The sequence below is a fragment of the Otolemur garnettii genome, unplaced genomic scaffold (assembly GCF_000181295.1).
Source record: "Otolemur garnettii isolate 467f Iridium unplaced genomic scaffold, OtoGar3 scaffold00010, whole genome shotgun sequence".
Taxonomy (NCBI): domain Eukaryota; kingdom Metazoa; phylum Chordata; class Mammalia; order Primates; family Galagidae; genus Otolemur; species Otolemur garnettii.
In genome coordinates, this window is record NW_003852405.1 from 9,804,455 (window position 1) to 9,816,680 (window position 12,226).

Here is a 12,226-nt window from a genome sequence, read left to right on the forward strand (position 1 = left end):
CACCACAACGTCTGGCTAATTTTCCTATTTTTAGTAGAGATAGGGTCTCATTCTTGCTCAGGCTGGTCTACAACTTCCGAGTTCAAGCAATCTTCCTGCCTCGTCCCCCAAGAGTGCTACCATTACAGGAGTGAGCCACCATGCCTGGCCAGGCCTGGGTTTTTTAATTAAAAAAGAAATGTGAATAACTTTTCAAATGATTTTATTGGATTCAAGATAATGATTGAATTATCTGCATGTTTATGAAGATTGTTCTCGGTGCTCAATTTGTAAATGTAGGTTTTGGGTAATGGCAAATTAGTACCTATAATCTGTCAATAGATTTTTGTACATAAACTAAAGACAGTTTAAGTTTTTAGAAAATATAACGTTCTTTTTTCTTTAAAGTTTTCATAAATATGTCCAATAACTTCCATTTTAAAAATGTAAAACTATCTCATATAAGAAAACTAGAACTTAAGACTAATTTTACAAAACCGTTTTTAGGATATTTCCTGATGCTTTGCATTTTTTCCATATATCCCATGCACCATTAGCACAGTAAATTATGTTAAATATCCTGTTGGCATTCATGATATTAAAAAATATTCATGTTATCAGTGAAAAAATAAAAGCATATTTTAAACATCTGTGCTTCATTTATGAACTACGTGGAACCTTCCATCATTCAATATTCACTAAATATTTACTGAACGCAATGAGCAAAGTGTTAAGAACACTACAGCAAATGGAGGGCACGTTAACCAGCTACAGCTTATTCAGTATGTATCGTTACGGAAGATGATATATCACAAGGCAGGGGCGTCCAAACTTTTCCCTTTTTGTACCGCACACTGGAAGCAGCAGCATTTTCTTGGGCCACACATTTTAAAAGAAAGCGAATAAGCAGAAAGAAAAGGTCTGTGCATAATTTTTGCAATATCTGATACCACAGATAAGCAAAATAGGCCTCCCTAGTTTGCATGAGGCCCACGGGCCACAGGCGGTACACCCTGAAAGATACCTTTCCATTTCTCCATTCCACTGCCGTATTTTACTTTCATCTATGTACAAATAGATTAGGTGATGGCTCCTTTTCAAATTCATTTCTAGGCATTTTAGAATATTTACTGAACTCAAAAGGAAACCTTCCATTGGTAATTATAATGTGTCTTCTTGATTCTAATGGAAAGCTACCTCTGTACATTTTTGAAAAACCCTCAAAAAACCAAAAAATCAATGCTTTCATAATCTTACCTAATTGGGCATCGATATTATAATAAATGAGATTTTTAAGATGACTTGAGTCTGTGTATATAAGGCATTTGTATTATCTTATGACCTTGTATTCCATAAGCGACTGCATACTTAATAAATATCCATGAACCAATTATAAATCATAAAGTGTCTCAAGAACAGTAGCAATTGACCAGGCTTGTGTTTCACAGCTGAAAGGACAGTACTGGCCATTCTCATTGGTCAGTTCTGGAAGTCCTTTCCAAGGGGATCTGAAAGAAAGAAAAGACATTTTATGAGACATATTAACAAAATAGGCAAGACCTATCTCGTATAGATGACAATCATATAGTCATTTGCTACAAAATAAAACAATATTCACCAGATGTACATATAAAGAATTTAGACTGAACTTAGTCTTTTATATTTCATCTTTAGGATTTAAGACTTTCAAATACAAAGGAATCCATTTATGTATTAAAAACAGAGAAGAAACCACCATTACAAGCAATATATAAATATAGAGACAGATACCCTCTCAGGCATAATTTTATTCCTTCTGGAGTAAGTTTATGAGATTCAAATTGTAATTATGTAGATATATTAGGTGGGATTTTATAAAACTGTGTAACTAAACAAAGCTATGAAGAAACACGAAGAACTATAATCAGAAAAAAAAGCCATTTCAGAGAACTTTCAACTTGAAAAAAAAAGCCAACTGATTTCTCATTCTACTGAATAAACTTAGCATTTATTATGTACTCATTATGTTCTAATACTAAGTGCTTTATCTACATTATCACACTGAATGTTTCCAGTGACCCTGTAAGGTCAGTAACATAATTATTCCTATTTGTAGAGAGGTAACAGAGATTTCCAGAGGTTAATGTTTCAGGTCTTCCTATCAGAACACTGCATTATTAGCATATCAGACTTAAGATTCTTAACTTCAGTGTAATCCTTTAAATATGAAATACGAATTTAAGAAAACACAAAATACAGAAATCTGTAATGTTTCTTTTTTAAGTTGGGTTGTGAGAACATACCTGTTTTATTATTAAGGTACTTGTAACTCAGGGTTATGTTACATACACATTTCTGTAGTTTCCAAATATTTCATAGTAAAAATGGAAAGAGATAATTCTACTAGGTAAATATAAGAGATTTTGGTTAATAACTCACAATAACATCAGCGTGGTACCATGTTAAAAAAGACTGTCACAGAGAAATAAAAAACATAGAAAATCTTTGTTCCCAAGTATTCAGGCTACTTCAGAGTAAAATGCCAAATTACCGAAGTTGGATACTTGGGTCCCTGTAATGGGTTGAGGTGTGTTCCACTGTGCCTTGCCCCTGCCCCCACCCCCGAATTCATATGTTGAAGCCCTAACCCCAGACTCAGAAAGGGAACCTATCTGGACCTAGGTCACCGTGGATGTAATGTTAAGATAAGGTCATACTGGAGGAAGGTGGCCCTAATCCAATATAACAGAGTTCTTATAAATGGGACAAATCTAGACATAGACATGCATACAGGGTGCCATGTGAAGGCTGGAATTTTGTTGCCACAAGCCATAGAACTACCAGCGGTGAGGAGAGAGGGCTGGAAGAGATCTTGCCCTAGTGCCTTCAGGGGGAAAATGGCCCTGCTTCTGCCTTAATTTCAGATTTCCGACCTCAGAACTGTTAGACCATATTCTGTTGTTTAATGACTTTCATTGTTTAAGTCACTCAGTTTGTGGTGCTCTGTCATGGCAACCCCAGCAAACTAATGTACTACCAGAACTAAGGAACAAAACAAGGTTATAAACCCACTGACATGCTTCTTATAATTAGATTTACACACTGAGACATGGCCATACAGATGTAAGGACTTTTCCATTCCTAAAGCTATTAGGTGGGGCAGAGCAAGGTGGGTCACCACAGCTGCAGAGGGGAGGAGGGAAAAGGGACAGGTAGCATGGAGCGGATGTCAGAGCCCAAGAGGCACGACGGGGGAGTTCACACCAACCGCAGGGGGAGGGTGGTACAGAGTAGGCAATCAGAGCCCAGGGGCACAAGGAGGGTATCCACCCGCAGAGAGGCGGCCTAGTGTGGGGCATTAGGTCCAAATGGGTTGAGCAGACTGTATGGAGTGGTGGGAAGTAGGTTACTCAACTTTAGAAAAGAGAATTGCAATATGGAAAGGGAGAAAAATAGAATTAAACACTGAGGAACAGATTGGAACTGGTGTGAATTCAGGTTTTCACGACAGATGAAGATAAGTGCACGTGTACTCGTATGTCTGTGTGCATCTATTATACATACATATTCCTTAGCTCTACCTACGGGGGGCATAGAGCATGCCAAGTGCCCACATCTGGCTTCTTAATAATATTTGTCACTATAAAGAACCAGGGCTCCTTAAAGAATTGCCCAATTCTAGGGCTGTCATAATGATGAACCTAGAATGTCCTGCTGAGCCAGAAAGCAGGGAAAGACTTCCATATGTGCAAAATAGGAAGTAGTGTGGACAGACTTTCCTTCCTGTCTGATTTGTTGTTTGGTTACAAACAACTACACAGGCTGGGTGTGGTAGCTCCTGCCTGTAATCCCAGCACTCTGTAAGACTGAGGTGGGAGGATCACTTGAGGCCAGGAGTTCAAGACCAGCCAGCGCAACACACTAAGACCTTGTCTCTACAAAATAAAAATATTAGCTGGAGGGCGGTGCCTGTGGCTCAGTGAGTAAGGCCTGGCCCCATATACCAAGGGTGGTGGGTTCAAACCCAGCCCCAGCCAAACTGCAACAAAAAAAATAGCCAGGTGTTGTGGTGGGCACCTGTAGTCCCAGCTACTCAGGAGGCTGAGGCAAGAGAATCACCTAAGCCCAAGAGCTGGAGGTTGCTGTTAGCTGTGATGCCACAGCACTCTACCATGGGTGACAGAGGTACTCCTGTAGTCCCAGCTTTGGGAGGCTCAGGTGGGAGGACAGTTTGAGGCAGTGAGCTATGATTGAGCCACTTCACTCTAGCCTGGATGACACAGCAAGAACCTTTTTCTTAAAAACAGTAACAAAAAACAAAAAGACTTGACCAAGATAGGAAGCAATAATTTCCAAGATATTAGACTGGCAACAAGGAACAGCGATCTCTGAAAATGAGAAACAAATGAAGCAAGCGACACATCCCTGCCTTGAGAGAGCTTCCAGGGTTTGGTACAGGGAGGACAACACAGGTACAGCCTTCTTGAGTTGAACTAAGACTCCAGGAAGACTAATGCAGGGACAGTTTGCAGGACAGAGTTCTAGAGAGGAGGGAGCTGTGCTAAGAATTCTGAAGAACTCCCAGAGTCCCACTCAAGTATCTGTAGAGTACCGATTAGAAAATTCATGAGAGAAAACTACTCAAGGATGAAAACAGAACCACCCAAAATGATTAGACGAGATGTAGTATTTGACATTTGCTTGTTCCCACCAGATCTGAAAACTTCATAACTTTAAACAATTTTCAGAATAGTAGGGTACATGTGTTTTATTGACGTCCTTTATTTTTGTTCAGTGTGCCTTATCCAGATAGTGTGCGCTGCACCCAACAGGTGCACCCCCTTTCCCTCCCCCAGCCTGACCTTCACTGAGATCTACTTCCATATGTGCACTTGCGTGTTGATTGCTTAGTTCCAGTTGGTATTGGGCACATGTGTTTGTTTCTCCATTCTTGTAATGTTTCACTTAGAAGAATGGTTTCTAGTTCTATCCAGACTGTCACAAAAGATACTAGATATTTTAAATGGCTGAGCTGTACTCCATGGTATGCATAAGAAAACTTCATAATTTTAGGGATACAGCATAAAGAACACAGATGGGTCGTAATTCAGTAGTGGAGAAAAATTAGTCCTAGACTAAATGCCATTCTGTTCACGATTAACAGAGCTTAAAATCAAGACCTGAAAGGATCAAACTGTTTCCAGGTCGTTTAACTGCATTCTAAAACAGAGCTCAAGGGTATTTATAGAAATGCAAAAAAATCCAGTATTCAACAAGGTAAAATTCACACCTGGAATCTAATAAAGAAACTACTAGGCAGGGCAGCACTTGTGGCTCAGTGGGTAGGTCGATGGCCCCATATATGGAGAGTGGCAGGGTCAAAACCAGCCAAAAAAAAAAAAAAAATTGCCAGGCGTTGTGGCGGGCGCCTGTAGTCCCAGCTACTCTAGAGGCTAAGGTAAGAGAATTGCCTAAGCCCAGGAGTTGGAGGTTGCTGTGAGCTGTGTAACACCACAGCACTCTACTGAGGGTGATAGAGTGAGACTCTGTCTCTACAAAAAATCCCCCCCAAAACAAAAAACTACTAGACAAAGAAGTAGGAAAATATGACCCATAATAAATAGAATAAGCATAAGAAAAACTAATCCAGAAATGAATTAGCAGATAAAGGACATCAAAATAGTTAACTGTAACTATATTCCATATGTCCTAATTATTCAGCAGAAATATGGAAGATATGAAAGGACCCAAATAAGACTTCAACAAATGAAAACTACAATGTGTGAAATGAAAAACATACTGGATGGGATTAATGGCAGATTAGGCGTAAAAATGACAGCAGATTTCTTGTCAAAAGAATGCAACAACTTTAAAGTACAGAAGGAAAAAACTTGTCAACTTTGAATTCCATACACAGTGAAATTATCTTAAAATGAAAACAAAATAAAAACTTTTCATACTTACAAGGGTTGAAAAAATTCATACTCAGGCAGAAGTAAAATGATACCAGATGGAAATATGGATAATCACAAAGACATAAAGAGCACTGGAAATGGCAACTATGTAAGCGACTGCATAAGCCTTTTTTTCTGTATTATTTAAATATCCTTAAATGATAACTGTGCTTTTAAACAAAAATAGTAAGACTGTAGTGTGGGTGTTATAACATATGTAAAAGCAAAATGGATGACTATAATAGCACAAAGGCCCAAAGGGGAGAAATAGAACTATACTATTTGAAGGTTCTTGTACTATGCTTGAACTGGTACATTACTTAAAGGTAAAATATAAGTTAAACATGTATACTATAAACCTAAAGCAACCTTAAAAAAGCAAAATAAGAATTGGCCAAGAAACAAGATAAAATAGAGCAAAAAGTATTCAATTCAAGGGAAGCACAAAAAGAGAAAAAAGTTAACAAAACACAGACAGGATATACAGAAAACAAACAAGTTTAAACTGAACCATGTCAATAATTACATTAATTGTAAATGGTCTAAATGTCCCAAGGACAGAGATTGTCAGGCTACAGAAGAGAGCAAGACTCAATTACATGCTGCTATGTATAAGAAACCCACTTTAAATACAAAGACACAAATAGGTAAAAAAATAAAAGGATGGAAAATAGATACTGCGGTAACAACTAATCGAAATCTGGAGTGACTGTATTAATACCAAGCACAGTAGATTTTGGAGCAGAGAAATATTACCAGTGATAAGGAAGGCCAATTTATATCAATAAAGGGGTCAATTCATTAAGAGAACATAATGCTCTGTGTTTATACACCTAATAGTAGGATTTCAAAATACATGAGACAAAAGCTGAAAAAACTACATAGAGATAAAGACAGTTATAGCGGGAGACTTCAATACTCCTCCATCTATAATTCATAGAAGAAGTAGGCAGAAAATTTATAAGGAATTTGAATAACACTAAATCAACTTGACCCAACTGACATTTATGGAATACTTCACCCAATGACAACAGAACACACATTCTTTTCAATTGCAAACAGATTAGTTATCCAGACAGAACACATTCTGAGCCATAAAACAACTACCCGTAAGTTTAGAAGGATCAGAGTCATAAAATAACGGAGCTAATTGTGAAAACATTAACAGAAAGTCTCTGAAAAATTCATAGATATCTGAAAACTAAATAACACTTTTCTAACCCATTGGTTAAAGAAGAAATAAAAAGTGAAGCCAGTGTTTCCAGCTGAATGAAAATAAGTATACAACATATCAGAATTTGTGGGATGCTACCAATTTAGTACTTAGTCAGGAACTTGAAGCACAAAGCACCTATATTAGAAAAGAAAGGGGCTCGGTGCCTGTGGCTCAAGCTGCTAAGGTGCCAGCTACATACACCTGAGCTGGTGGGTTCAAATCCAGCCCTGGCCTGCCAAACAATGATGGCTGCAACCAAAAAATAGCTGGGCATTGTGGCGGGTGCCTGTAGTCCCAGCTACTTGAGAGGCAGAGGCAGGAGAATCGCTTAAACCCAGGAGTTGGAGGTTGCTGTGAGCTGTGATGCCATGGCATTCTACCCAGGGCAACAGCTTGAGGTGCTGTCTCAAAAAAAAAAAAAAAAAGAGAAAGGTATTAAATGAATAACCTCAATTTCCACCTTAAGAAACTAGAAAAAGAAGAACAAATTAAACTTAAAGCAGAAGAAAGAATTATAAAGGGTAAGTAAACACCAATGATGAGAAAAGAGAAAAACAGTAAAGAAAACTCAATGAAACCAAAAGCTGTTTTTTAAAGAAGATCCATAAAATTGATAAAGTTCTAACCAAACAGATCAGAGAAAAAAGGAGAAAAATACAAATTACCAATATGAAAAATGAGAGTGGTGGACATTACTACAGATTGTACACATAATTAAAAGGGGAAAGATTTAAGTGGTTTGAAGAGAAACCAGCGTATACACATAATTAAAAGAAGAATGATTCACTTCAGACAAAAGCAGTTATTACAATTATTTTTTAATTTATCTTCTCATATAATCTTGAGATTACATGAGCAACTAATGAGACAATATTATTCTCATTTCACAGATGATGAAATTTATTTCAGAGAGGTTAGATAATTTTCTTAAAGTCATATGTAAAATAAGTACCAAGAACTGAATTTAAAATCTAATCTGAACCTGCAGTCCACACTTGAAGCTACTATAATATCAAAAGTAGCATATAGGAGACAGGAAGAAATAAAAATGGAAAGGTAATTTGAGAAAAGATTGGAAACTAAGGTGTGTGGATTTCACTCTTGTAAGTAAATGGGGAATTACTGAAGATTTCTAAATACAAGGTTAAAAGTGCAAGAAGTATATGTTAACAAAATTAATCTGACTTGGGTTAATATGACCAGGTGGACAGAGAAGACATTGAAGCATGAGGCTACCGCCTCCTCCAGAGAAAGATTCTGACTTACAAACAGGGAACAGAAGGAAAAAGGTGAGAGCTCTCAGAACACTGTGGTGAAAGAATCAAGTCTTGATGATTCATCTAGATGTTCTGAGGAGGATATGAAGAAAGATTATAAAGCACCTGCGATGTCTGAGCTTGGAGAACGTTAATAATGGCAATATTATAACAAAAATGGAAACCATAGTGAGAAAAAAATATGTGGAAAGATGAGTGATGGCAGAAGGACATTAAGGTCAGAGGTTCACGGGGTTGTTAAAAAGCAGAACTGAAGTTCGTGAAAGAATCTAAAATTATCTTAATAAAGGAAGACATGAAATTAGATAAAATGTAAAGGGAGAAATATAGAATAGAAAACAAAGAATATCAAGGACAGAGTTTTGGAGGATGAATATATTTAGAGGCTAGGGAGATAAGCCAGAAAAACAATAGAAAGAACACAGCCTGGGGACTCAGAATGCCTGGAGTTTAGTTAAAAGCTCCACCAGATTACTTGCCATTTGACTTGGTACAGTGTACTCAACCTTCTTAGATAACTAATGCTAACTCATATCTGTGTTAGAATCTTGCCCATGTTACATGCATTAATATATTAATCACCAAACAATGCTAGCTCATCCATTATACAGATGAGAAAACTGAGGATTAGAAAAGAAACTTCTCCATGGTCATGTGGATAATAACACTAACAGGATAATAAAAATAGTAATGATTTTTATATAGCTGTTTAGATTAAATGAGGGATTTTATATGCATACTTTTGAACAATGCCTGGAACAATGTCAATAAGTATTATTTTTATTGTAGTTGCTACTATTACTAGGTCAATAAGTGCAACCTAATGCTATAGACAGTACAAAGTTTTGGTTTCAAAAGGAGAAACCAAAAATACCAAATACAATGGGTGTTGGTGTTAGGGCCTATGTCTAAGACACTGCTTGCTGTGCCAGAATGTTGCTCTAAGGGTCTCACAGAAAAGTGATGTCACAGAGAATAAGCACGCTTATTGAAATTGTGTTTTAAATAAAGGTGACCATCTGCTCGCTGAGGCAAAATGGCCAGCTTCTTTATTTGCAATTGGTTTATATAGGGAATTTTGTACATGTGCACAATACAGCTATGATCTCATTGATCCATTTAAACATCATGTGACTACCTCCAGATTAGCTTCCGATAATCCACTCAACATGAACCTTTTGACACAACCCTTGCAACATAACCCAATTTAACATAACTTAATGGAGAACATGTTGTCAGCCATTACTTTCTTTGTTCTTATCTGATGAAGCCTGAGGCCATGGAGGAACAAGGTAGATTGAATACCTGCCCTTGCTGGCCTTGCCATCTGGAGGCTGTTACTTTGAATCTTTAAGCAAGGCATAAAGAAACTTCTTAGGCATACAGAAATTTGTGTGCAAACCTCTGCTCCCATGTAGGCCTTAAGTTGGGGGTTTTTGCTGGAATCTTTTATGAGGAATTTTCAGGCTGGACTTCTCAAAAGCCTTTCATGAGCCCAAGTTTCATCTGTGCCATTAGATCCCTGTACACATTGGGTAAATTCCTCTTCTCTTGAGGTCCCCTAGCACATTTCCATTCCCGGACCCGTCAGCAAGACACCTTCATCACTGACCACAGATCAGGAAAAGCTATTAATGGGTATCTGGCCAGTTTTCCAAAGGGCTTTTTCATTGGCCTTATAAAGTCAACCTTAAGTCCTTAAGACAATCTATTCCAGCCAAAGCCTTGGTCATGTTAGGCTTGCAACTAACCTGGCCACATGGGATTCTGCCTCAGTTTCTCACAAGTATGCCTGCTCAAAGTCTTTTCACTGCTCTCTCTCAAACGGCTTTTTTGGCCAGAGGCATGTAGGCATTTCGCCTATAAATGGGCAGATCAAAGAAGAGAAATGGAAGGAAGTTATGGGGCCTTGGAACCAGAGGGGATCTTGTTGAGTGGCCTCACCAGGCTGCAGGTGGTGAGGACGAAGCAAGGTCAGAAAGTAAAAGGAATGAGGAGGCTACTCCTGGGGAAGTCTGTGCCAGAAAGACAATGACAGGACAGAGCTTGGGACAGTAACAGTGTGAAGGAACTTAGTTTTAAACGGGCCAACAACTATCTTTATAGTTTAAGAAGAAAAGATCAAGAGAGGACATTACTAAAACAAGATTGATCATGGAATAGGGAATGGGTGTGAAAAGATGAGCTCACAGGTAAAGGGGGAACGACCCCAGCAGTGTCAGATATTCTTACATTTCATGGAAAAAAGGAAGAAAGAGTAAATAAACGTAAATAATAAGAAATACTATGGGGCAACAAAGAACAGAATATACAACTGTTCACAGCAGATTGATTCAGATTCAATCTGTAGATGAGGAAGAAGATTCATGGCAGGTTGGGTTTTCTATGACTACATTTACGTTAACAGAAACAAACTTTAATGCAACATTCACAATGATAAGAGCCCCTGTGTGCCAGCAAGAAAGGAGACAAAATTTATTCTGTTTATGCATAATGACTCTGAAAAATAAGACATAGATATTTGTAGGTATAATCCAGAATTTGAGAAATTAAGACAGTCTTTGACTGAATTTGTAACATCTTATAAAGACAGATGACTCTGACACTTGAGCTCTTAACAATTAACATATAGGGGGCGAGAAATGGTTCTTGAAATAACAGTAAAAAAAACTTTACCTTTTAACAATAATGGATTTTTGCAGATTATTTCTTGATAGATCTTTAAATCAATTAGCTCAAAAGGTTCAACCTGAGTGCTTTAAAAATGAATCACTTTTACCAGTTTGAGTAGTAAATTTCTTCTTTAATTAAAAATATTTTTTTCACTTTAATTTTTAATACTTTAGGTCAGGTGTGGTGAGTCACACCTGTAATCCTAGCACTCTGGGAGGCCGACATAGGTGGATTGCTTGAGCTCAGGAGTTTGAGACCAGCTTGAGCAAGAGTGAGACCCTGTCTCTTCTAAAAATAGAAAAACTGCTGGGCATTGTGGTGGGTTCCTGTAGTCCCAGCTACATGGGAGAGGCTGAGGCAAGCTCAAGAGTCTAAGGTTTGCAGTGAGCTATGATGCCATTGTATTCTACCCAGGGTGACAGAGTGAGACTCCATCTCAAAAAAAAAAAAAAAAAAAAAGCTTAAATAGCCGGGCATTGTGGCGGGTGCCTAAAGTCCTAGCTACTTGGGAGGCTGAGGCAAGAAAATTGCTTAGGCCCAAGAGTTTGAGGTTGTTGTGAACTATGACACCACACTCTACTGAGGGTGACATAGTAAGACTCTGTCTCAAAAAAAAAAAAAAAAAAAGTGGCGGCACCTGTGCTCAGTGAGTAGGGCACTGGCGGCATATGCCAAGGGTGGCGGGTTTGAACCTGACCCCAGCCAGCTAAAACAGCAGTGATAACTGCAACAAAAAATAGCCAGGCGTTGCAGTGGGTGCCTGGAGTCCCAGCTGCTCTGGAGGCTGAGGCAAGAGAATCGCTCAAGCCCAAGAGTTGGAGGTTGCTGTGAGCTGTGATGCCAAGGCATTCTACCGAGGGAGACATAGTGAGACTCTGTCTCAAAAAAAAAAAAAGAAAAATGCTTTTAATTTTAGTATCTATCCTCTGCTAACCCATATCCAAAAATATGAACTAAGTTTGAAACATCAAAAACTGGGTCAGCTCCTGTGGCTCAGTGAGTAGGGCACTGGCCCCATATACCAAGGGTGGCGGGTTCAAACCCGGCTTTAGCCAAAATGCAACAACAACAACAAAAAATAGCCAGACGCTGTGGTGGGTGCCTGTGGTTCCAGCTACTTCGGAGGTTGAAGCAAGAAAATTGCCTAA

General features: G+C 38.3%; 1 protein-coding gene across 1 annotated transcript in view; it reads right to left on the reverse strand.

Annotated features, from left to right (window-relative positions):
- Positions 1-1,046: 1,046 nt before the first annotated feature.
- AGL (amylo-alpha-1, 6-glucosidase, 4-alpha-glucanotransferase) overlaps positions 1,047-12,226 on the reverse strand; it is a 76,312-nt gene continuing 65,132 nt past the window's right edge. The window contains exon 34 of the mRNA XM_003784122.2: positions 1,047-1,487. Within this exon, the coding sequence (XP_003784170.1) occupies positions 1,370-1,487 (118 nt within the window). The 3' untranslated portion in view covers positions 1,047-1,369. The remainder of the gene's footprint in view (positions 1,488-12,226) is intronic.